This window comes from Strix aluco, chromosome 10 (assembly GCF_031877795.1).
Source record: "Strix aluco isolate bStrAlu1 chromosome 10, bStrAlu1.hap1, whole genome shotgun sequence".
NCBI lineage: Eukaryota > Metazoa > Chordata > Aves > Strigiformes > Strigidae > Strix > Strix aluco.
In genome coordinates, this window is record NC_133940.1 from 27072515 (window position 1) to 27098795 (window position 26281).

At 49.1% G+C, this 26281-nt stretch overlaps 1 protein-coding gene and 1 long non-coding RNA gene across 4 annotated transcripts in view; one reads left to right on the forward strand and one right to left on the reverse strand.

The window, feature by feature from the left end:
* Positions 1-14316: 14316 nt before the first annotated feature.
* On the reverse strand, positions 14317-20603 carry LOC141927636 (uncharacterized). The gene is made up of 2 exons (XR_012624547.1): positions 20531-20603; positions 14317-18698 (listed from the first exon to the last, which is right to left on the reverse strand). It is a non-coding gene; the product is annotated as an uncharacterized LOC141927636 (long non-coding RNA).
* Positions 20117-26281, forward strand: part of BRWD3 (bromodomain and WD repeat domain containing 3) — a 61654-nt gene continuing 55489 nt past the window's right edge. Inside the window, exons 1-4 of one of the 3 annotated variants that reach the window (XM_074834821.1) lie at positions 20118-20381; positions 20520-20578; positions 20734-20763; positions 21092-21151. In XM_074834821.1, coding sequence (XP_074690922.1) covers positions 20345-20381; positions 20520-20578; positions 20734-20763; positions 21092-21151 — 186 coding nt within the window. In that variant the 5' untranslated portion in view covers positions 20118-20344. Of the gene's footprint in view, positions 20382-20519; positions 20579-20733; positions 20764-21091; positions 21152-22159; positions 22216-26281 lie in introns of those variants that run through there. The other 2 variants (XM_074834822.1, XM_074834823.1) reach the window with 2 other exon arrangements.

The following is a 26281-nucleotide window of genomic DNA, read 5'->3' on the forward strand; positions in this document are numbered from 1 at the left end:
AACTTTGTCCCGCTTTCTGGAGAAAGAGCCTCTATTTCCATGTCCACAGTGAATCGTCGGGACACGGATGAGTATGTGGGCACTCAGCGCCGTAACTGGAGGTGTGCAGTCTGGCATCTGAGCATCCAAAGCTGTAATTAATGGGTTTTCTTGCACCAAGAAGAGCCTGACCTTACGTAAACTGGGCTGGAAATGATCTGCTCTGAAATACCATGAGATCCTGCATGAACAGCCTAAGGAAACCCAGAGCAGTAAGCGCTGGGAGTCCTGGTGCAGTTAGCTACGAACAACCAAAAAAACCAACCAAAACAAAATACCTTGAGTATTGTGTCCAGTTTTGGGCACCTCAATACGAGAGAGATCTCGAGGTGCTGGAGCGAGTGCAGAGGAGGGCAACGAAGCTGGTGAAGGGCCTGGAGAATAAATCCTGTGAGGAGCGATTGAAGGAGCTGGGACTGTTCAGTGTGAGGAGGAGAAGGCTGAGGGGAGACCTCATCACTCTCTACAGCTCCCTGAAAGGACATTGTAGAGAGGTTGGTGCTGGTCTCTTCTCACAGGTGATTAGTGACAGAACAAGAGGGAACGGCTTTAAACTGCAACAGGGGAGGTTCAGACTGGACATTAAGAAAAAATGTTTCCTAGAAAGAGTGGTCAGAGAGTGGAATAGGCTGCCCAGGGAGGGGGTGGAGTCCCCATCCCTGGGTGTGTTTAAGGGTCGTTTAGATGAGCTGTTGGGGGATGTGGTGTAGGGGAGAACTTTGTAGAGTCGGGCTGAGGGTTGGACTCGATGATCCCGAGGGTCTTTTCCAACCTGAATGATTCTGGGATTCTGTGATCTTTCTTTCATAACTCTCTCTCAGTGCGTGGCTACGAGCCTGGTGGTGAATTCGGGGCAGATGGTGTATTGCCAGCACTGGGCTGCCATGAGCCAGGTCCGACCCACCGCTGCCATCTGTACAGACAAGGTGTAGAAATATTATGCAGAAACAACTGTTTTAACGGTGTTGGGAGACGCGTGCTGAGGACTGGGAGACGTCTGGTTTGGTGTTTGCAGAAGGGGCCCCGTTTTGTGTAGAGGTCGGTGGCAGTTTCTCCGTGCCATGGTCAGCTCCTGGGGACGTTGGCGATGGCCACGGTGCCAATCGATAAATTAAAACGGGTCTGCGAAGGTACCTCACCAATACGTTTTCTAATGTCAAATATATTTTATGGAGTGGATAATAATCGCTCCATATAACTTTTACGAGCCGTGGGGTAGGCTATGCATGTCTTAAAAATGATCCAAACGTGTGTTTCAACAGTCAGCAGCGCGAATTGGCGTTGAGTCATTGCAGGACATCAGACGAGGAGGAATATGTGCTGCAGAAGCTCCCCAATTAGTGCACGTGTTCATTAGAGCGAGCAGTGGTTATCTACAGGGGCAATATGCCTCATTTCCAGTGGCTGCGGCTTTGCAGCGGGGTTTATGCTGGGGATGGAGCCATGTCTTCAGCCTGGAGAGCCTTGGTGGTGTGTAGATTGGCAGTGCTTTGCCTTTTATCCACAGAAAGCTCCGGTCACAACTTAAAGTTACTTTATAATCATGATTCAGTGCTATCACCCCTGGTTTTGACACAGGAGAAGTCGGGAGCTGCTGGCCGGGAGGGATGTGCCTGTTCCCAGGGATTTGCAGGGGCTGCACATCATCCTGGGCAGTGCCTGGGACTTCAGCACTCTCTGACCATTTTCCATCGAATTTATTTAGGGCAGAATTCTTAGTGGGGAAAAAAAATGGCCTTTTCCATTTCCCCCTCCTTGTTGCAGAGCATCACGTTTCTGTGTTCCCTGCGTGGCCTCGGCTCATCCCATCAGCCCTGCGGGAGCAGCAAACCCTCCCCAAAGCCACGCAGGCTCCGGGCCCTGGTTCTCATTCCCAGGCCTGTCCCTAATGGCCTGCAGGGACTCGCTGGCACCCGTCCCCTTCCCCGCTGGCACCCGAGCTGAGCTGCAGCGTCTCCTGACTTCAGTGTCCCGGGATGCACCAGGGTGCCCATCAGTACAGCAGCAATGGCTGGTAGCTACAATATTTTATTTATGGCTTATTTATATGTAAAATATATATAATATTATCTATATAATATATTAAATATACATATATATAAAAAAATGTGGTTGTAGGTGACGTTTTTTAAAACAGGAGTGACTCCATGGTGGATGCTGAAAGCCCTGTTTGGTGTCCCAGCACCCAGTTGCCCCTGGGGCTCTGCACCCCCTCGGTGGGTGCCCCCAGGTGCCCCCACAGCCTTGGCATCTCCCCCACCCCGGCTCCCCTCTCCCTCGGTGAGGCCAGTGGGTGCAAAACCCGATGGTTTTGGTTATTGCCTGGTTGGAGCCCTCGACTCTCTGTCTCGCTTCGGTCAAGATCTGCATGACAAAACCACCGGCTCGAGCTCAATTTGGTGATCGCTTGCACCGGGAACCTTACGAGTTTCATCAAAAGCTTGGATGATTTTAGGGTCTAGGTTTTTATTCATTACAGCATTGGCTGACAAAGCCCATTACATCATCCATTTGGAAGAGAAATTCTCTGCAGCTGCTTGTGTGGCGCGGGGGTTTTGTTTAAAAAATAAGACAGATTTTTGTTTCTTTCTTTCAGGGCAATTTTCCTTCCAATTGCTGGAAAACTGTATGCTAAAAGGCTTAAAAAGTGGAAAGGAAAAGGGCAGTGCGCAGCAGTTTGAACCATTCATTTTTTTTTTATTATTGCCTTTCCAAAGACCTGGGGTGGGGGGGGACTGGGGGGGTGGGGGGGGAAATAGCCCCATTACCCCGCGCATCCAGCGCGCCCAGCCAGGCGTGAAAAGCAAAGCCAGTGTCATGGCAATGGCAGATGGCACGAAGCGGGAGGGAGGGCTCCGTCCCCGACCTCCGGACGGACCGCGCTCCTAATTAGCTCTGGAGCAGAGAGTAATTAAACCCGGAGGTAAGGCAAGTGATTACTTTTCCTCGGCGGGCGCTTGCAGGGGAGAGCGGGCAGGGACGGGCAGGGATGGGGTGCGGGAGCAGGGCTGCCCCCGGGGCCGGCCGGAGCTGGGGCTGGCCCCACACCAACGCTGGGAAATGATTTTAATCTCGGCTCAGCCCCTCCTGCGCTGCCTGGGAGCAGGGAAACTACACCAGCTACTCCTTCTTGTTCTCCAGATGACCACAGGCTGCATAAAATGAAATAAAATGTGGCGTTGCAAGGAAATACCGATGGAAAGGAGAGAGGCAGCGTCTGGACTCCGTGCTGATGGCATTAAAACGTGACATACTCAATTATTTAGCACCTAATTATTCAATGCACCTCCTTGAACTAGCCCAATGTCAGAGCCGTACCTTTTCTTTCCTCCTCCTCAGTTGTTTTGGAGTATTTTGTTATGCCATCTAACCTCATTCCTTTTAATCCACTTTCTTCGGTTTGCTATGAAAGAAGCAGTTGGGAGTAAATTATTTTTGTTGCTGTCGAAATGGGTGGGAAGCTCTCACAAAGCGGGATTTATAGAGTGAAATGCTCACAGAGCGCTATGTAAAAAATATTTAAGTTCTTCATTCACTGTAATCAAAAGAGCACTCGGGGAAAAATCCATAAGTCAATAGCTGCATGTCGCTGGATATCCCCACTGCTTTTAGATTTCACCTCCAAAAATGCAGTTACGGGCAGCAGGACGCCCTCCCGGTGAGAAGCAGAAGCTGGGGGCTCCAGCCCGGGGCTGGGGGTCCCCCACCCACAGTTTGATGGTTCCATCCCCCGTTTTGCTCGGTGCTGAGCCCGGAGCATCACCGCACACATCCCACAGCGAGGGGGGGTGCTCGTGGTGACCCCAGAGCAGGGTGGACAAGCGACACGGTCCCCTGCCAGGCCCAGCAGAGTACTTTCTCCAGTGCCATCCTTGGGAAGAGGCTTTTTTTGCAGCGGCTGTGCCCTGGATGGAGCAAGGGCTCCGTGCAGCCCCGAGGACATGGCGCGGGCGAGGGTGGCTGGGGTGGGTGGCAGCGGGGATGCGGGTGCAGCTGCACCCAGCTGGGGACAGGGCATCAATGCTGCAAAGGGCCTGGGGGCAGCTCCCTCACCCCTGGTCCTGTACCACCTGCTGAAGCTCAGGGAGGTTCTTGCTGAAGGATTTCTGGTTCCATTTAAAAAAGAAAACATGATTATAGTTGTTTTCAGGGGCAACTCTGACCATGGCGTACACCCAAAGTTCAGGAAGCAAAGATAAAAAGGAATTTGACTATTTTTTTTTTTTCTTCTTCCAAAGCATGGCTTAAAATCCATGATTGGAGGGTGTTTTGGCTCTGAACGCTGGGCTGGGCTGGCGGAGGGGCAGGTCCTGACCCAGCTGTGCTCCGCGGCCACATCCTGCTGGGACCACTGCAGCCTGTGCATCCCCCAGTCTGGGGTGGGGGGGGGGGAAGGGCTTTTCTACAGAAATTATTGCTGTGCTTTGAAAGTGGGGTAGGTGCTGGGGAATAGAGCCATTTTTATTCTAGAATAAAAGTGTGAATTGTGGTATAGGAGTCAAAGGAGAAGAGCTTGTCTGCAGCCCCGGCGCCCTGAGTGCTAACTTGAGGCAAGCCGGCTGGGAGAAATCCTGAGAAATCAAACCAGTTCATTTGGAAAAATCTCTTTCCTAAAGCACCTGGAGCACAGTGGGGGAAGCTGGGTGTCCCGGCATGGCCGTGGGGCTGCTGGCACTGACCCTGGCCACTGCTCAGGGGGCTCGTCATGTTGCTGTGGTAGCCACCTTGGACGCACCAAAATTCTGCAGCAGCCCCTCCATCCCTGCTGCCCTTCCTCGAGCCTTGGGGCTGAACCAAACAGATGGGGAAAAAAAAAAAAAGGAAGGACTTGTTTGAGAGACTTAAACGCCAACTGGGAAAAAGCCTGAAGCTCCGATTTCCCACTTTGGGTTAGTCCTGGTTTCCCCACCATCGCAGTCTGGCCCTGGGAGATGCTCCTGCCCGTAGTTCACACCCAGCATCCAAAACCAGGAGCAGCCGTGGGGTTGGAAATTCCCGGGTGCTCAGGGTGATGGGACACATCCTGCACCGGCCCGGCCACACTCATGCCAGGGGAGCTGCCGAGGCGGGACGGGAGGACGGTGGAGGGGCTGCGACGAGGGAGAAGGATCGCAGCGAGCTCTGCTAAAGGATTTACCTTGGGAGCAGGACAGGAGAGTGGGGAAGGGCGATGGCTTTTTGGAGAGGGAGAGGTGATGGTAGGAGTCTCCTTATTGCCCCCTGGGAGGAGCTAAGTAAAGCATTGAGGAAGCGCTTTATTATTTTAAATGTATTTATTTTTGCAGCAGCTCATCACTGCAAAAACCAGAAGTCCAGACTTGCTTACACAGCCGCATCTGCCGGCGGTTCCTGCCGGGGTGTGCTGGGGTTTCCTCGGTTTTTATGAACGGGCTGAACTTTGCCAACAAATGGGAAAAATCACGGCTCTGCGGAGCCTTCAGCACTTATTTACGCATTCGCAGTCAGCTGCTCTGTACCCAACACACACAGAACGGTTGGGTTCTGCAGAACGCCGGCTGCCTTTTTGCTTGGCTTAAAATAGCTCCGGCTCTGGATCTCCCATCACCCGCTGCAGCACCAGGTACATTTCTCCATCTGAATCATTATCAAAGTCCCCAGGGATGAGTGTGATTTTCAGAATAACATCCACCTCTTGCAGAGTATCATCCGGATGATCTCAAAATCAAATGTCACCAGATTTCTGCTTCCTAACTGAAAAGGCCGGACAATTTTTCTTTCTTTTTTCGTACTGGATTACTCAAGGCTTGCTGCAGGGCAGAAACAGGGGTGCTGTGCTTTCCCGTGGCCTTACACTTTACCCCATAAATGCCTTTGACAAGCAGAAGAGGAGCCCGACAGGAAAACTCCTTGTTGCCAGGGTTTGACCCACGAAGGAGCTGCCGGTGCTGCTCTAGCTCAGCACAGTGTGCAGCCTTGCCCGCACCACGGCGTGTTTCCCACCAAGGTTTCCCTGACATAGAGACAGTCAAAGATATTTGCTTCAGTTTAAAAAGCAGCCAGGATTATGAGAAAACTTGGGAACATTTCACCAGCAGAGCTGTGGCTAAACCACCGTGGTCCCAACCCAGCTGGGCTGCTCGTGGGATGAAAAGACACTGGGAGAGTTTGGCATTCCCAGATAAACCACTGAATTTCCACCCGTTGCTCCTATTTAATGTGGAAACAATGGCAAAACAAACCTGGCTGGAGGGAACAAACCCAGAAACGGTGTTTGGGACTGTTTGAAAGAGATTAACACTATGTCCATGAAAAAATATTTCTCTATAATTAGTCCCCGCTCATTGCCTTAAGCTTCAGATACTAATAATCTGGATCTCACAACTGTCAGAATAACTTCTAGGTATCAGCAACTACAGGGTCTTCCTGCTCCCTAGCAAATGCATATTAACTTCTGTCTTAAATGCTGTTGGTGACTTTTTAATACAAGAGAATAAAGACAGAGCTGAGGGGCAGCGGCACCGCGGGCCGGGGCGGAGCGTGGCACGGCAGATGGGGGAGCCAGCGGCAGCTCCTCGCTGTCCCCAAAGCAGCCAACATCTGCTCCTAATGACGGTTTTAATAGCCCGATTTATTTCAGTTACTGGAGTAGGGAATCTTAGTAAATTATGTCAGATGAGTGGGCTCTTTCTTTTCCTGAAAAATACCCGTCGTCCCCCCCCCCCCCCAAAAAAGGAGGGGGCAGGCAGGGTGATTGGCACCACCGCACTAAGCCTATTTACTATACAAAGGGGATTTAACTCCAAATTTCAAGCGTAATTTAAGGCTAACGCTAAACATGAAAATGGTGCTAGCATCATGCTATTAAGAAATGGGTATAAAATGCATTGGGAGTCTAAGTCACTGATTTTTTTTTTCTCTCCTTACATTGAAAAATCCTGCCCTGTAATTGTAATGTCCACGAGGTTATTTTTTTAAAATCCAAACAAGTAAGAAAAGACCCAGAAGACTGAGGCAGAGCTCAGCTGCCAGCCTTGCCCTTGGAGTCAGGTCCGGTGCGCTCCACAACGGACACGGGCAGCATCTGCCACAGAAATGGCTGTTAAAGAGAAAAAACCTTCCATGGGGGCAGCTGGGGATGCTGTGGCCGGGGAGGACCCACGACTCCTTCCTGGCTCTCCTGTCTTCTGGCAGTTGCATCAGCAAAGCCAGGAGAGCAATTAGCTTAATCATCCCCTTTTTGGGTTTAGAGATCAGAGGCAGCTCCCCACTAAATTCCTAACAATTATATTAATTTTTTTGTTGAACACGGTGCTTCTGCCACTCACCTTTCCTTTAGGAAAGGCACAAAATAGTAATTGGGTTTCTCTACGGGACCAGCTCACACCGAGGTCAGGTTTGGCTGGAATTGAGCTGAGCGTGGCCGGGAAAGCATGTGCCGGCTGCTTTCCAGGAGGAATGCAGGGGAGGCTTCCCAAGCTGGGATGGGAAAAGTCCCACGAGGGAGATTAAAATCTCAGCTTGGACACAGCACCCGTCTTCAAAAACGAGGAGCAGGGAATTACAGAGCAGTCAGCCTAACTCTGATACTTGGGAAGGGAGTGGGAAAAAAATATTAAACAGTCAAGTTACAGAGATTCTGGAGATCAATAAAGTGATAAAAAAGCAGCCAGTGTGGATTTGTCAAGAACAAATACTGTCAAAGCAAACTAATTTGTTTTTTGACAAGATAGTAGCCCAGTAGAGAAGGGAGAAGCAATTGCGTCTTTTGAACAGTTTCTGACAGCATCTTATGCAGCATTCTGATAAGCAAAGTAAAGACAGAGCATATATTTATATATAAATGTACGGGGCATATCTTATAAATACATAGAGCGTATAGAGGTGACAGGTCAAGAAGGAGAAAATCACTGAAGGCTGCGCAACATGCTCCTCTGAGGGGGAAGAAACGCAACGGGCACGGTGACGCTGGGGTGACATTGCGGTGACGCTGGGGTAACGCTGGGGTGATGCTGGGGTGGTGGAATACAGCGTGCAGGACTCGGGAGGGGAATGTTTGGGCTAAAGTTTCCAGCAGATGAAGATATCTGTTCTGGGCATCCAACCAACCCAAATGACCCCAGAGCAGAGAAGCGCACCTCTCAGTTGTACTCCGGGCTGGGAACTCTGCGTTTGCAGTAAACTCACAAAACCCCCTTACAACTGCACTTCTGTATTCCCTGGCTTATCAGGTATCTTTGGCAAGTTGGCTTTGCGCATGCTCTACGCAAGTAAGATTGATACCAAATCGCGACGACGTGTCAAACACCAAAATTCCTGAGCACAAATCTAGGGTTGAACTAGATGCCAGGATGGGACTTTGGTGCAGTTGTTTCGGGTTTGGAAGAGTTACACCTTGTCATACAAACTGTACACCTGGTATTTTTAAAACAGTCAAGGCCTGCTCTATCATACGAGTTGAATTTAATACAACACGGGCTGCTCAGTGGCCTTTGGGGAGGGGGATGTTAGCCCCCATCAGCTGTGCGTCCTCAGCACCGTCTGCCTGAGCACCTCCCTGGTGGGGCCACGTCTTTCATCAGGGGGGTCACGATTTCACCCTCAGAAATAGCCCTTTTCACTTCAGAGTTAAGATAATGTAACAAGGCCACGCGGTGAGGTACGGCCAGGAGTTTGTGCATCCGCTCAACACAGGAAAATGCTATTTCTTGCAGTGCCAAATGTCTGTCTCCTGCTCTCATCTTCCTTGTTAACTGTGGCTCTCACCGAGTGTGCTCAGACGCTCATATTTTGGGTTGGTACAATAATTATGGCTGTTGCATTGGCACATCTGTCCCTACTCTCTCTCTGTCATTACAAAGATCTGTGCTGATGAGCCTTCGTACCACATGAGTTTCCCAGAGAGGTTTTGAGACATTTTAACTCTACCCAAGAAAACAAGGGGAATCAGATTGTTCCATGAATTTCCACATGCTACATTTAATCCATTGAAATGAAATATGAAATGATAGAAACTTCATTTGATTTTGGCTTTCTTTCTTACTGGCAAAGTTCATTGGAGAACACAAGTTTGCTTTGTCTATCCTCCAAACATCTCCTGCACATTATCCGTGGGAGGCTATGGTTTGGTTCGCAGCACTGACACGAGGGTGCACCCAGGGAAGGCTGGTGGCTCTCCCGCCTGTGGTGGGACCCTGGGGCTCAGCTCAGCGCAGGAGATGAGCGGAGGCCGTTCTCTGTCCTGCACAGGAGAGTCCTTCCCCTCCTGCTATGACACTGTCATCCCCCCCGTTACCTCCTTAAAACCTCAGATGAAGGAAGGAGCAAGAAGAAAGTTCCATGGCCAACATTGCTAGAGGGAAGTAGATATTATCCTTCTCTGTATGCAAGGAAACTTTAATTAAAGACAAAAAAGGAAGTGCTCAGGTACACTCTTGCATGCATTTATTTTTTTAAAAATAGAGATTTTCTTCATTTCATCTGTGAAAATCATCCACATCAGCCAGTGAGGGGATCTTCTACCCCAGCCTGGGAGGAAAAGGCCTGCACAGCTCATTAGCGGGTTTGCTCTTGTTCTGGCTTTATTTCAGCCCAGAACACCTACTCCTGCTAATTGTACAGTGGTGACCTCAGGCCATCAACCACCTCCCACAGAAACGCCCTCGTATGTGCGTTATTAGAAGATCTAACCGAGGATTTTCTACTACTTTTTTCCTTCGGGGGTGCCCGGGTCTCATGCCCAGACCCACTCTGCGATGGAGCCGAGACGAGGTGGGACCCCCCTCACCCCCTTATCGTAAAGCTAAAGGGCAGCTCAGGCATCGGGGGGTTATAAACTAACCTGGTTTATAACACTGCTGGCATCCCTTGGGGAGTTTCCTGTAGCGCTGGAGATCTGGTTGTGTTCAGCTTCATTTCATTGCTGATAAAAATTGAATTCTTTTTTTATATCTGCATCAGCGTCTGGCAATAGGTCAAGAGTTCAGGAAGGTAAAAAAAATACAAGAAAACATAGGATCTTTCTTTATCTCTTCCCTGAGCATCTAAGGTTGCTTTCCAATGCACATTTTATTTTAAGGTGAGTTATTTTGTTGCCATAGTAATATCATTCAGGTTTTGAACCGCTGCCATTTTGGTTTTCTTCCAGGCTAGACTTGTCACAAACCGTCAGCATCCCAAGGCCCTTCCCGGACAGCAGCTTCCCACCGTGGTGCAAAATACCTCAAAACTTCAGCTCCAATCTGCACGACGAAGCATCACTGCTCTCTGCTAAGGCACAGGACCCCCAGCAGTCAGACAGGAGAGCCGCGTGGGGCGAGGATGGCCGGGGCAAAACTCGGACCAAAAAAATATTCTTCTGCTCATTTCTTATCCTTTTTCCCCAGCCCTTGCAATAAGACTTTGAGAAGGTCAAAGATAACCTGGTGGCTTTACTAATTAGCACTTATTAACACCACTCATCTGGCTGTGGTGCTGTTGTGCGCGGCCGTCCTCCTCCAGGCTCTGACATGGGCAAGAACAAACCCATGTTTGCCCCAAAGAGCTTAAAATCTCTGTAAATCCTATTTGTGGCTACACAGGTGTCTCATTTCTTTACCCCAAGCCTAATGAATTTATTTCATTACTAAGAGAACTGTACTAAAATAAAGACTTTAAATACGAGGGTCTGTGGTGACGTTAAGCAAGATGCAAAGAAAAGGGATTCCCTGGAAAGGAAATATTACTGTGGTTGGTCGGGGGAAACAGGTCCTGTAAATGTATTGGAAATTAATATTTAATTTTATATATTTATATAGTAAATATTTAAAGAAATAGTATCATTAAGATATTAAGCTATTTACATTTAAATTGGAAATGCTTTTTTTGCTATAATTCATTTAATTAAGGCAGGCACAGCGTGACACATATTAGTTTAAAACCTATTACAAGGGTGCCAGACCATATACATGACTGAGAGCCTGGCCGCTTGTTCCACTGCACAGTCAAAAGCAGTTCAAGCAAAGCAGTTTGAAAGGGTTTCTTTTTTATTTTTTTTTTTTAAATTTTGAATAAACCATTTCCAGATTAACAAACCAAGCCTACGTGCACGTAGAAGACCCATGTGAGCCTTCCAGAGATTGATGCATCTGGATAAATCCAGCACAGATTAAAGCAAAGCTCTCACTGCACAAACTCTCCCCGAAAGGAGCAGGATGCTGGTGACGCTGCCGTCGCCGGGAGGAGGACGGAGCCGGGAATAGCGGGCAGCGAACACCGAGTGCCCAAGTCAGGCAGGAGGATTCGGTGGCGGCGGCGTGCAGCGGCGGTGCTGCGCTCTACGCCGTTCTGTTGCATTTCTCTTTCGCAGGGGGAATCGCCGAGGCAGAGCCATTCCGGGAGCGTTAGAGCCGCTGCAGTTTCTGTGGTTCATAAGATTACCCATGGCTCTGCCGCTCCCTGATAGAAAACCCTCCACAACACAACGCTGTGCCTAAACACAATAGCCGTCCAGAATAAAGCAACAGCCTTAACAATGAGTTTCTTTGCTTTTATAGGTTTTAGCAAAGCCCATTGTGTTGTTTTAACACCCCTTTTTTGTATTCAGATTTCTAATGTCTTTGACTGGGGGAAGGGTGGAAGGGGCAACCAATTTAATGCGATAATCCCCCTAAGCCTTGCTTAATGCAGTCACTCTGGTTTGTGTCTGTGAATTTTATAGTGGTATTTTGGGTGGTTGCAGCATTACACTGGAAAACGTCCCATCATTTATTTTGCAGCTATTGGAGGGAAATGGTTCCCAGTGCCGGGCAGCCTGTTCATTAAATCCATATTGTCAAATGAAACAAACTCTGTCACCCCAGATGGGGCTGGACCTCAGGGCTGCCGTTCTGCTTCCTGGATAAGGTAGCTCAGAGTCTGGGTACAAATCGCCAAAATGAATATTAAAGCACGAGCAGGAGACTTATGCGGTTGATGAGAAATCTCATTTTTGACTGAGGAGGCGGGTGGGGCTGCAGGGAACAAAGCAATGTCCCCAGCTCGGGGATGCCTGCGTCCCCCCGGGACGGAGCTGCTGCAGCAGGACGGGTCCTCCCCACTCCCCAGACACGACCGCAGCTCCCGCCATCTCCCTCAGGGTGGCCGGGATGAAAGTGCTGCAGGAGGAAAGTTCCAGCAAGAGTTTTTGTCCTGTTGCTTGTTCCTCCCGACAGGGAGGGAGTGCTGCAGCGTGGGCTGTTTTTCTCTCCATGCTCATCAGAAAGTCAAGACTCATTAAAGAGTATTGAAGCATCTCCTGAGCCTCTGTTCTCCTTAAATTCATTCGCTGGTGCTCAGCTCCCAGCATTTCTCTCTGATGCTTGCTTGAACCTGATGCATTCAGCCAGCAGTGAATAAAAACCTGTGCCAAGAGGTTAGCATTGCTCTCGATGGGATTTTTTTCGATGCTCCATTTCAGGGTGCACTGTATCTCCCAAGGAAACGTTCCTCGGCCGTTCTAGAAGCATCGCAGGAAGAGTCACAGCAAAGACAAAAAGCACAAATACGAGGGCATGGGGGGCTGGTACAGTCGATAGGCAGCAGCAACACAGTCCAGCTGGGAATGAGGGTTTGGAAGAAAGATTAAGGTCTGAAAGATGTTACCTGTAGCAAACTAAGTCACCCCGACAGGAGAAAGGAGCAAAGAAAGGAAAAAAAATTAAGACTGAGATCAACTAGACTGGCACAGAAAAAGAAGAAAGAGAGCAGTCCAGAGGGACATCAGAAAACACGCAGAGAGAAGAGGATCCGTAACAGGAAAACAGCAGGATCCTTTACACTTAATGGAGAACACGGAGACTACAGAGGAGGTGGGGTTTTTTTCCCCCCTACAGTCTGTGCAGTTGCCTTCCATGCTTATCTCATTATAATCCAGCGATAAGAATGAAACACCTCAGGAAAATAAAGACCAATAACAGAATTCTGTCTTTATGGCCACCATTTGCCTTCAGAGCTTCACCCCATATCTGCCGGCCCTGCGTGTTGTTTTCCATCAGATACCAGCCCAGCTCTCAGCCACACAGAACTCCAGGACTTCACAAACTCTGAAGGAAAACTCTTTTATTGGTGTCAAAGAAATGAAAGGGAACAGCCAAAAGGGCAGTACTTGCAGGTGTTGGAAAACACTTCACCAGAGATTAAATTAAATTAGTCCTTCTGTCAAGAAAACCTTTAAAGGACCTTCCAAGAATTAAGTCATCTCCAAATGGAGATGACAGAGGAAACATATTCTAGTGGGCTATATCTCAAGCCCTAATAAGTTAAGGCCCAAAAAATTAAGAAAGGGAGATTTTGAAAACTGAATTCCTGAGGATATCAGTGGAAAGACTTTTCCCAAAGATAAGAAGCTGGAAGGCTACACGAGAACGTATATGTCCACTAAATGATGGAAGTACAAGGACTAAATGAAATATGTGGGTCACTGTTTATTACAGACGAATTTGTGGAGATTTCTACGTTAAAGCCTTTCTTTATGAGGGGTAAGATGGAGAAGTCATCTCAAACTGAAGATCACTAGAGGAGGCTTTAAAATTAATAAATAAAAATAACGGGAACAAAATTCCTGTATCTGGAATCTTGACAGTTCCATAAAAGTGCTGAAATATGAAATTGTCAGACTACTTAACCCTAGTTTGAAACCCCTTGTCTAAATCAGACCTGAGATTTAAGGCCTAGAACGACAAATGAAACTAAACTTTGATGGATGCAAATTCATGCAAATAACTACAAACACGCAGGAACGGGCTCTGACCCTGAGGAGATCTTGGCATCGCTGCGCTGACATCTTCACAGAGCTACACACAGCGCCGAGGCAGTCGGGAGGCAAACGGACCGTGAGGAATTATTGGGGAGGACACGGAGAACAAATAAAACCGAGTGTTGTTATGGCGCTGTGCGAGCCCGTGGTGGGCCCACGTGTTTCAGCCCTCTCTTCGCAGGATGGATACCCTGAGAAGGTGGAAAAACACAAGGGGAGGGAGTAGCGGTCTGTAAAAATCACCTTGTGGGGTTAAATAGAGTAGGGCTTTCTTATTTATAAAGAGAATATGACAGGGGTACATAAAGACCCTGGTGAAAGGGGATGGCTGTTCCTTGATTTGCTTTTAGTTTTGTCCTCTTGGTGTTACTGCGCGACTCACAGAGCCCCTTTCATTTTCCTCATCACCAAACTGGTGCATTAGTTTTATTAGCGACTTAGAAAGTTCGTTATCAACTCATACTCCTGTGGGCAAACTTACACAAGACAGTTTTCTAATCCATCACCTTGTAATTCATATTTAATTTCTGATTTTCGTAAGACTATTTAAAGAGTATTAATGAGTTTATTTACAGTGTCTACACATTATGGTTATCAATAAATATACAAACTACCTCAAAACATTTTTTATTTCAATAAAAGCAGCACTTTTAAAAACTCTTGTGAACCCTGTGCACTCCTTCACAAAAATTGCTAATATTTCTGTAAAACTGACAAGCAGAATTAAAACATATAAAAATCCTCACAACAGAGAAAGGGCACGGGATACACGGTGATATAATTCTGTTTAAATGACATACTCAGCTGAGGGAGTTTAGTAAAATTTGCATGTCCAGCTATGCGGGGAGAGAGGTGGTAATTCCCAGTTGCAGTCGGACGCTGTGTGCCCAGGCTGTAAGGCTCCTGGACGCTTCCAGAAATCAAAAAATGGAGGATTGGGCCCTAAAAAAACCCCAAATCACAAACCAAACATCAAAGGATTATTTAAAAAAAAAATTAGCAAGATTTGAAGTTGCTGAATTAGCCCCACCAGGTAGTACCAGGTGGTATTTCTGGGGCGAGAGCCCCTTTGTGCGCCGTGACCCCGCAGACACGCAGCGGCTGTGGCCTTTTCACGAGAAGGGCTGTGCCAGGCAGCTGGAAATGTTGGGGACAAGGGGCTCCTGGGGACACAGAGCCAGAATTGGGCCCTTCGACACAGATGTAGCCAATTGCAATTGTAATACCAACAAGAACAAAAACTACCTTGTTACTTACAACTAACAGGAATTTTCCTGCTTATGAAACTCGCAGGGTTACAAGCACTTTCAGGTATAATGTTGAAATTCAGCGATGCTGAATATATACTGGAATACTGACATTATTTACCTGGTCCTTCCCCTTACAGAGCTACGAGCACACAGGTACACAGATCACTGCTGCCCATTTGCACATACATTTCATCCTTATCTGAAATTTTGCATTTCGATGTAAAATAAAGACATAGACAAATGTTTCCATAAGATTCAGAGAGAATTAATTTGAAAACTAAGCAAATAATAAGTTCCCCCAGTCGCAGCAGTGCTGTACATACCGTCTAGCCGATCAACAGCTAACACCAGTTAATGGCTGCCATAAGAAATATGAGATATGGATCAGTCCACGGAGTAACAGATGATACTGTTCCAGGCAGGTGGCATTTTAGGCTCTAGTGAAGGGATTTTAAGATTCTCAAGAGGAAGAAACACCATATTTACATCACGCAGAACAAGTAATCTATCAACTTAGATGATTAGAAGATAGAATTTAGAAACAAAGGAGAGTGGCGTCCTGACTATTTCTCAACAGCCTTTCATATGGGATAGTGTTACACCCAACTCTCGGGCATCGGGCACCATCTAGAGGAAAGATTGGTACGATGCAGCAGGGAAATTAAATATGAAATTTTTAAAAATAGCAAAAATCCTCGAGCAGGTCTTGTATAATATCTAACAGCTACTGAATTATTCTTTAGCAGCTCTTATCCAGGGAGAAAGCCATACGAAGGAGTGGAAATTTGGAGACTTGTCCCACAAGACAGGATGTTGATTTGCACACAGGACCTCTGCAGTCAAGCAAAACCCATGACTGTAATTATTGATAGTTACTTTGCACCTCCTATTTTTTTTTAGAAAAAATAATCTATGATACCAAATTTAATTTCAAGGTTGCTGCATTTAGAGATCATCTTAAAGTCAACCTTGACTTTTCAATATCCATATTTGCTTAGAACTGCATAGTACAAGGCACCATTCCCCAGGTTCCCTCTAAATAACACTTACTTTGGTATCAGTTAAACCTTGGATTTAACTTCTGCAACAATTAATACCCTTGGATACCATTTAGCTGCATATGAAAGGCCCAAGATGAGCAGGATGTACATGGAAATGTGCATGGAAAATATTAAAAAAAAAAAAAAGCTGAAAATGCTTAACTTGCTCTAGTGTTAAAATCCAAACAGATTCAGACACACACTCCCATGTACATTTACTGAAAAGGGAAGGTACAACCCAGGTACAAGCCCGCACACCTACACGAATCCACTCTAAACTTTGTTTTTTTTAATTCCCAACTGCAATTTCTGCCTGGTTGTGAAAAACTGCAATCATGTTTCCACACTATGTTAAAGCAGAAGTCAGAATTTGACTCATCATGACGCTATAATGATAAATAAGAGAGAGACGCATTTACCTGGTGTTTCAAGCTGACTATGGGGAAGTTCATTTAATTTTGTAGTCAAATTAAACAGGGATAAACTGCTGGCTTGCGCTTCCTCCCAATAACAGCCATAGGATGTGATGGAGCATTTTGCAGAGGAGGTACAGGCTGCCAGTGACCAAGGTATGAAAAGTGCCCTGAGTGCAAGCACTAGTGCAGCCCTGAGTGAACCAGAAAGAGGCAAAAAGCTGAAAAATGGCTTATTGCTAAGTGCTGAGAGGTTTCCACCACACCAAACCGGTGGAAGCGATGGTATTTGAGTATTACCAGTTTCTACTCCTGAAGATCCTTTAAGGGTTTTCATTTTTATTTATTTTTTAAAGAGCAGTATGGAAAGAAACTGTTACAATCCAGCTTCCTCCTTAAAGCATCTCTGCTTCTGAATACCTCTGCTGTTCATTGGGGAAGATTACGCCAGTGAGTACATCCTTCACTACTCGGTGCCACTGCTTCTGTTGGCATTTACATGATGGAGTTCTGCTTTGGAGAAAGATGAATAAGCACAACCATAAAATCTTGCTTTCGCTGGGAGATTTACTATCATCCCCCAGCACGCTGCTTCTTGGATGCAGAGGATCCAGAAAGAGATGAGTCACGGAAGCTTCAAGATCCGCATGTGGCTGCAGCGTGCTGTGGACATGGGGCGCCCGGGGAAGGAAAGCTACGCTCGAGGATGGGCATTACTCACCAGAGAGATGAGTCCTGGAGAGGAAAACCCGGGAGAAGAGGGAAGAGGTCTCGATCACAGCCCTCGTAGCAGCCTTGGGGAATAATAAAGCAACTGGGAGAACATTAGCGCTAGGAAGCTGAGGTGCCAGGGAACCAGCAGCATGGGAAGAGGCTTGGGAGTCACTGCAGAGCAGTAAAGCCGAGCCAAGATCGCGCCGGTGGAGCCTGGCCAAGGGAAAAGTTACGCAACGGCTGTTTCGGGCATGACTAATGCTCTGTTTGTACTTGAGCCGAACGCAGGACGCCGCGGCCTGCGTACCTGCGCGCCGCAACACAGGCGGAACAAATAGCTGGGGGATTACGAACACGCCTCCTGTCGTGTTGATGCCTGAAGGTGGCTGAGCTGCGGCGAGGGCGCAACATGGAGCCCTCCCGGCTTGGGGCTGCGAGGTCGGGTGTTTCTAAGCACTGTGGCGTGGGAAGGACACAGGCGAGGGACGGATGAGTTTGCTTTGGGAGTATTTTCTATCCCAGACTTCCCATTTGAGAGCCCATTTTAGCGACCATAGATATTCCCACGGGCTCTAGATAAGCCCTAAAAGAATAATCCTGCCTTTTGTGGTGGTGCAGCTTCACATGTTGCCACCCCCAAGCTCAAATAAAAGTAAATTGTGAGTAGAGAGATCCAGTAAGGCACCAACCAAAAGGTGCCAAGGAAACACACCATATGCATAAATAAATATATTAGGTGACTGTTAGCACTGGAACGCACCAGGACGTAGCACTATACATGTGCAACGCTGTGTTTTCTCTTGACGTAGAATTCTATTTAGCTCAGAAACACTGAGATGTATTTTCAGGGCATATTATAAAACACCCGTATTTTTTTTCTTTGTGTTCCCGTCATGCATAAAACTATGAGCTTGCAATTCTCAGTTCTGGAGACAGGTGGGAGAAACATTACCTCTAAGGATAGTGAATATCGGCATGCTCTTCTCCTAGCTGGTAATTTATTTTGAGAATTGCAGTTTTACACTGTATCTCTCACAGGAAGCAGCCAGGCTGTAACTTCAGAGGCTCCAGTTTAAGGCTGGAAAGGTGGGAGAGTTGTTACTATCGAAAAGCCACTAGAACCAGGGTTTGCATCTTGGTAAGGTGGCACCTCATGTCTCTGCTAGTGATGAGCTGATCAACAAACCTGCCTTCAGAAAGATTCCAAGAGCTACCAGGTGAGTGATTTTTTTTAATATTTAAACTCTCGTTAGCAGCTTGAGAGCTTTAGAGGATGAAGAAGAACAGAGGTCCACACATTGCCCAGTTAATCCGAGCTCCTGGCACAAAATAAACACCTTGGTGTAGGTGAATAGAGGCGTACTGTGCAGAGCAGCTGAATGTCAAGTACTCAACTCCTTCTCCAGAGTTCCTGGCGCTTTGTCGGGTACCTTGAAGCATCCCGAGAAGAGGCTGCCAGCAGGAAGGACCGCATCCTGACCGTAACAGCAGGAAGAACTCTGAAACAGCACTTCACAGAAAGCCGAGTCATGAGTAGCTGCTATAAATATATGCTTAAAATGAATTTATTCTTAATGTTTCAACAGCATCGATTTACGATGATTCAGCTCTTGGTATTCAAAGCATGAAGATGAGTTGTCTTTTTTTATTTTCCAGTTATGACAGTGATTGTTACACTGCCAATGCTCAGGGAGTTTTAATACCAATTGTTAGGTATTTATGGTGGCAAAACACAATTTTACACTAAAGAATGCTGTCAATTCACTTAATATGTTTTAGCAACTTACTGGTAAAGTGACATCAATTTCTGGAGCTTTGACAGGACGCTTCCCATGGAAAAAACACTTGTTTCCCTTAAGAATATCTACAGTGACTGATACTGAACCCTTGTTGACGAGAACAGGTGCCGTATCAAATCATATTTTCATTTCCTGGACACTGGGCGGGGGCGAACAATTTTAATTTGTCTGCTGAAGCCAGCCGGCACCCTCCATTCCGCATCCTTGGCAGAACTGTGTCCCTGGGGGGTGCATCGCTGTCCGTGCTGAGGCGGACACGCGGGTAACAGCCCACTTTGCACAAGGTTCCTCTAAATATTGCGACAGCTCTCCAGCTGCCTGACACCAGGTACCTGCATCTCAACGCTGTCTTGAGCACCTGTTTATGGTGAATTAAACAATTGCAACAACGCAAATAAATGTATTTTTCTGTGCCCACAATACATCATCCTAGAGCTGCCCCATAGGCCTTTCCCCTCAGCCAGGCCCTTCTGTTGTTGCCAGCTCTCCGCCTTTGCCTTCCACCCCTGTGTGTCCCTCCTCCTCCACAAAACACACGGGGGCTCCGTGGGCTGAAGATGCTCGAAACCCTGCGCTTTCTTTTCAAAACTAATCATTTTCTGGGTCTCTGCTGAGGTCTCCCATTTCCCAACCGCTACCGGGCCAGGGAGCTGCCCCAAGGCCTTGCGCCTCCGATGTGGAGACTGGGGTGGGGGGAGGCTGAGGCTGAAGGGGGGGGGTCCTGAGGTCGAAAGGGGGGTTCTGAGGCCTAAGGGGGGGGGTCCTGAGGCCGAAGGGGGGGGGTGCTGACGCCGAAGGGGGAGATCCTGAGGTCGAAGTGAGGGGGTCTGAGGCCGAAGGAGGGGTCCTGAGACTGAAGTGGGGGGGGCCTGAGACCGAAGGAGGGGGCCTGAGGCCGAGGAGGGGGCGCTGAGACCGAAGCGGGGGGGTCTAAGGCCGAAATGGGACCGCTTCCCTCACGGCGGCCTCAACGCCCAGGCGCGAGCCGCCCGGAAGTGCCTCCTGCCGCGCGAGCCCCGCCCCGCCCCTCCCCGCCGTGCGTCACCGGCGGCCCCGCCCCCTTTTCCGGCCGGGCGCTTCCGCCCCGGCGTCGCCGCCGCTTCCCCCCTCGCGCGAAGCCGCGCACCGCCCCCGTGCGGCCGGCGGCGCGCGCTGCACCCCGCTCGGCGGCCGCCTCTCGGGCCGGGATATCTATGGGGCGACCGGCGAGGCGATGAGCCCGGGCGGGAGCCGGACCGGGGCCAGCGCCGCGCACGGGCAGCGGGGTTCCTCCATGGGGGTTCGGCCGCAGTAGTGAGCGGCGTCTCCCCGGGGCGCGATCCGCCACCTCCCCTCCCCCTCGGGCCTCCTGAGGAGGATGGCGACGGCGGCCGCCCCGACCCAGCTCGAAGCCGGTGGGTATCGCTGGCGGCGGGGGTTGCCCTCCGCCCCGCCGGCACCCCCCCCCCCCCCCCCCCCACTCCTTCCGCGTTGTAACCGTGTCCCCTTCTCCTCCTCCCCCACCCCCCCGTTCCCCTTCCGCCCCTCCGCAGAGCTCTACTACCTGATCGCCCGGTTCCTGCAGTCCGGACCCTGCAAGAAATCCGCCCAGGTGAGCGGGGAGCCGGGGGCTCCGCGGCGGGCGGGGACGGGCCAGGGCCGGGCCGGGGCAGGAGGGCGGCGGGCGGGGGAGCCGCTGCGCTGCGGCCGCCGGACTCACGTCCTTTGTGTGTGTGTGTGTGTGTCCGTGTGTCCGTCTGTCCCCAGGTGCTGGTGGAGGAGCTGGAGGAGCACCAGGTAAAGCGCCTGTCCCGGCGGGACGGGGCGGGGGGGAAGCCCTGGGGACGGGAACTGGGGAGAGACGGGGGTCGGGGGGGTCGGGGGTTGCCTTATCCCGTCTAACCCAGCCCCGCTCCTCCCGGGGCTGTGGGAGACCCTGCGGGAGGCGCGGGTGCCCCCGCTGCGGGCGGTGGGGCAGCGGCGGAGGGGGGCTCCTCCCCGGGGCGGGCTGGCACCGGCGGGGGCTCCCCTCGCCCTCCCGGGGAGGGGTCGCTCCGCGCGGGGCTGACGGCCGTCCCCGTCCCTCCTCCTCCTCCTCCTCCTCCTCCCCGTCTCCCTCCCGCAGCTGATCCCCCGGCGCCTGGACTGGCAGGGCAGGGAGCACCGCCGGAGCTTCGAGGACCTGGTGAGCCAAGTTTCACTCCTGACTTCCCCGACAAATTTCGCCCCCCCGCCACTTCCCCCCTCCCCGGGCGCCGCTCCCCGTCGCGTGTCCCCCCCCTCCCCTCCCTCCCCTCCCCGTCCTCCCTCACGGGGCTGCGCCCCGCCGAGGCCGGGGGGGTGCGGAGGGGAGGGAAGCGGAGGTTCGGCCGGGCCGGGGACACACACACATCCCACACACCCCCCCCTGGTGCGGCGGGGGGGCTGTTCGGTGCCGTCTGACTGCGACGTGCTATTGTGGGGCCGGGAGGGTTATCTGAGGGCACGTACCGGGGGCCCCGGCCCGGCGAATGGCGCCGCGTTTTACAAGCCGGAAAGCGGCGGCGGGCGATGGAAGGCGGCAGCTGATTGGCTGCGGCGCCGCGGAGGAACTGGCAGGGAGGGCGGGATGGGGCGGGGGGCGCGGGGTGACGCTGTGTGTGTGTCCCCCAAACCCCCCCCCGCGCCGCCCTGCGCTCCCCTCCCCGGCCGCCGCTCCTCCGCCGGGGCGGGGGCGGCTCCCCCGCGGCCTGTCGGGCCTCCCCCGCCCGGGGAGGTTGGGGCGCTTTGGCCGGTTTTGGGGATCCCGGTGGCTGCGCTCCCCGTGCCCCCGCCGCCTCACGGGGCTGCGGCTTGACACACACCCTCACCCCCCCGCCCCCCTTCCCGGGCTACCGGCGAGCGGGGCTGACCGGGCCTCGCACCCCCACCACCGGGGAAAAGCGTCAGCGTGGCCAAAACCCAGCGACCCGCGGGCATCCGTGGGCTGGAGGAGGCCGTCGGTAGCGAGTTCCCGGCATCGGGGGGTCGGGGGGGGGGCCGGGCGGGGAGACAAGTCGACGTGCTGCCGGCCCGGTTGAGGGATCCCCGGCCTGTGGTGCTGCAGCGCTGCTCTGCACGGGGCGGCCGGGCCTGTTTTAATAGGGGAAAAAGAAAAAAGGGATTTTTTTTTTTTTAGGAAATGTGTTGAAACTGTTAAATGCCGATGAAATACATGGAGTGGCTGCTTTTGCTGGATGTAAACCGTATGAATATCTGTCATTGAGAAAGGTCAGCTCCCCCTGTGCTGCCGGGGGGCTGGGGCTGTGGACGCGTGTTCGTACCGGCCTCCGCATGGAAGCAGCAGAACCCAAAAGTCATTGTGATTTGTTTCCGAAGGGTGCAAGTGGCCTTGTTTTCATTTCTGGGAGCTCTGGGTAATAATGTGCGGTGCTGATACAGCACTTCGCAGTTGGAGTGCTGTAAACTTTACTAATAGCTTTTATAATATTGATCAACTGCATCCGTGTGATCGTCGCTGTCTCCTCACCTGGAAGGAATTGAGAGTACGTCCTTGCCTTTCCTGTCTCACCCAGCACAATGGGGCTGTGGGATTTTGACATGACTGTTGCTCAAACTACTTTGTAGCTTGCTCAAGAGTTCATTTTCCACTTTAGCAATACTGTAGATAGAAGGGCAGATGCAGATAGGAGAGCTCCTTGCGTCGGGATGAGGCGTTTGTACCTGCTGGCTTTCCCTTTCCAAAACGTATTAAGAATTTAAGATGAATATTATGATTCATCATACCTCTTGTGGATAATTCCAGGACTCTGTACTGAGTGAACAGACACGGAGTAAGTACTGCATTCAATAAATTTTAATGCTGTACAGTCTTCCTAGAGAACCTGAAATTGAGCTATAGGCTGTCTCAGGTTTAGCTTGTGACTGCACCCAGTACCCGAGAGGAATATTAACAGTGGCAGGATGAAGTCTGATTTCAGACGTACTGGTTTTGCTCAATCAGTTACATTAACATACATTTTTTCCTTTCATTCTATGGGGCATGAATAGAAAAGCCTTAAAACCCTCTTTTTGTGTATTAGATGGCACTGTTGTAACCGTGCCCTTTTCTTTAACGTTTCAGAAACAGGAAACAAAACGGTGTAAAGTGAGGCTTGGAATTAATGGGAAATTGCTTCTCGCTGTATAGAATTATCAAAATTAAGCATAAATTTTTTTCCCCTAGCTCAGACTAATCAACAGTAATCAGTCCTTTTAGATTGCCTTTTTATCTAGTATTACTTAACTGTGTATCATGATTTACAGTAAGAAACAGAACTATAAATGAATCATTACAGTGGGAGAGGCTGGTGCTAGGTAGGATGAGCGGAGCTTCTCTCTATCAATCCTCAGGCTGAAGCTTTCACTGTTGAGGATGTCAAAGAAAGGCCTTTTTTTCCTCGCATTGCTTGGGGTCTGCGGTGTTTGGAATTTGGACCTTGGGTTGCATATGATTGTATATTAACCTGAACTACTCGACTTCAAGGGTTAGCGAGATGTCTGAATGTTATGTTCAGAACAAAGCCAGGGTTGCAAAGAACGCAAATCACTCTGACCTTCATTTTAATTATCTCAGTCACATAATGAACCAAAAACAAATTACAGATGCTAGCAACTGGAGGTAAAGTTTTTCCTACCTGTCTCTCCTTTTTGAACACTTGCAGACAGAAAACCAAATTCAGTTACGATCTCTGCCCCGTGTTCCAACTGCTGCTCAGGCAGGCCTGAGATAATCGAACCCAATGAGAGTTTGCAAAGCCAGAGAAGTCTGATTTTTTTTTTTTAGTTTGTGTGTTTGCCCAATATTCTGCTTTGGCAAACCTAAGATATTTCTTGTTCTAATTGCTGATGTTTCAACTTTGTTTTCCATTCTCAGTTAAACATTGGTATTTTCCAGAAAACATGCCGATACTCTTGCCATTGAGTGTGTTGTTATTGCTCTTAGGCCTTTTGGAAACAATAAAGATGTAACAACCAAATCGCCTACTAGGTGACTTTTATCTAGGGAATGTTTACTCCCACTTCACTTGAGCTTTTAGTCAAGATCTGAAAACTCTCTGTTGAGAATTCTTTTTTTATTTGAACTTGGTCTTTTACTTTAAATGCCAGGTACCACAAGGCAGAAGAGTAATTTAAGACCCACTAATAAGAATTGTACCTAGCGAGCAAAACCACACAGAGAATACTAGCTTACATGCATTTGTGTTCACTTTGTCTTTTCTGCTTATTTCCACTTTGGAATACTTTTTCTGTGCAACATGTGGCTGCCTGTCTAGGTAATCGTCCAGGTGTACTCCAGAGTGGTTTTTGCTTTGTTATTGACTGCTGGAGACATGAAACGTGTTTGTAAAGGGGAGGGTCCTCACTCTCCTTATGAAGGCCTGAAGTGTGTCAAACTTGCATGTAATTAGTACTCCTGTTTTAAATTAACTGTAGCAGTTCAGTTTGGAGTCAGCTGTTGTGCAGACGAGTCAAGCTGAGCCGCTTCAGATTATCAGGACAGTCTCCAGTGGACTGCTGGTTGAAATGATCTTTGTTTATCCCTGATAAAGATGACTGGCTGTGGTCTGGTGTTCAAGAACTTTCTGATGGGCTGTCTCTTCTGGCTCAGTCCGTTATGATCTTTGTGCTGAAGATATGTGTAATTCCAGGAAAAATGGGAAATCGGCTATTGCTGCAGAGTGGAGAGTTTGCATCTGTGAGCGGCTGTGCTGGTATGGAACAGCTTATGGGATTTGGCTTTGAGTTTCTTCCTTGTCCATCTGCATTGATTTAAAACTAGCGATGAGTCTGAGGTGCTGTTATTTATAGATACCACCAATCCCAGCATTAGCAGCTGAGAGATGTTATGGTTTTGTCACCTCAGGAAAATGTCATCTGGTAGCATGGTAGTTCCAACCCGTTCTCTCCGGGGAAAGCGAGTGGATTATGGCTTTTTAAATTCATCTGTATTTGCATACTGTTGACATCTTGTGCAAGTCCAGTATCTGAGCTTCCTTTTGCTGAGATTCCATATTTGATGTCTTGAGTAATTTCCTGCTTGCTCAGCTGCCTTGGTCCTCTTGGTCTCCTCTGCTGCTTTTTGATACAGTTGTCAATTGATTCTTAACGGATGGTTATTTTGGCAAACGAGAGAAGTGTCGTACGACTGCCTCGAGGTTAGAACTCTGCTGCTGATGCACCACTGCCTGCCCACCTGCCCACAGGGACCAGGTACGAAGGAGCCTCCCAAGGTCTGCCTTGCCTTGCTCTTGTGTCAAATTTAGTCTGTGCTTTGCAGCAATGTTTCACTGGGCTTCCCAAAAGAGATGTTTCAGAGCTGTCTGGTTCCCATCCTTGGGAAGACAGACATCTTATTATAAGTAGTAATCACAAAGAGTCTTTTTTTGGTTGTTTGTTTCCTGTTTATTGAAGCCTTCCTTGGAGGAAATACTGTCAGCAGCGGCACCAGGGGATTTTGTTTGTTTCAGGGATCAACAAGCTTCTTGCCTGTCTTCTTACCTGTCGGTGAGGACCCTTTGCTCTGCAGTCTTTGAGATTACGGGGTAATGCATCCAACAACAGAAGCATGACCAGGTTTAGGGCTATGACTTTCTCCCAGCCCCAGTGTGACTTCACTAATAGTTCTTTACTTGTAGCTGCTTATCACTGTAGCCACTTATTTGCATACTGGTTCAAGCAGTCGTGACTGCGTTAACATTCACCTGTGGTTGTTTACGTAGATTTTTTTTTTTACAAGAACGGATTCATTTCACCCAATTCTTGAAAGTTTTTAGATCCTCAAGACCAGTATGGTTATTGTGTCAGAGAACTCTTCCGTGGTACTGCGGCATTCTTGTGCTCTCACATTTTAACCTTTATAGGGTCTTTCACATCTTAAGGCAACAAAACATTTTTATCCCAGCGTGCAGAACTTGCTCTCACTTAGCACGTTTTCAGCTCTTCTGTGTTATTTTAGCATGCTCTTTTAAAAGATCTTGTTAAGCACGTTATTGGCCTGTATGACTCATCTCTATTTTTTTCTCATTTTCTTATTATTTTCTAAAATACTTTCTAATATTCTAAAAATATTTTCTAATATATTTGAGGAGGTGATAATATCCTTGCCGTTGTTTAATTTTGCCGTATGGAGTTTGGACTAACACACACTAAGAGGTGTGGCTATAACTGGTGCTCAGAGTTGCCTTTTTCCATCCTTTGTTTAATGAAAATCTGATTTGGGAGACTTATTTTTTTTCAGCTGTATGTTTCCAGCTTCATGTTTTGGAAAGATACTTAAAATCCATTTACAGCTATC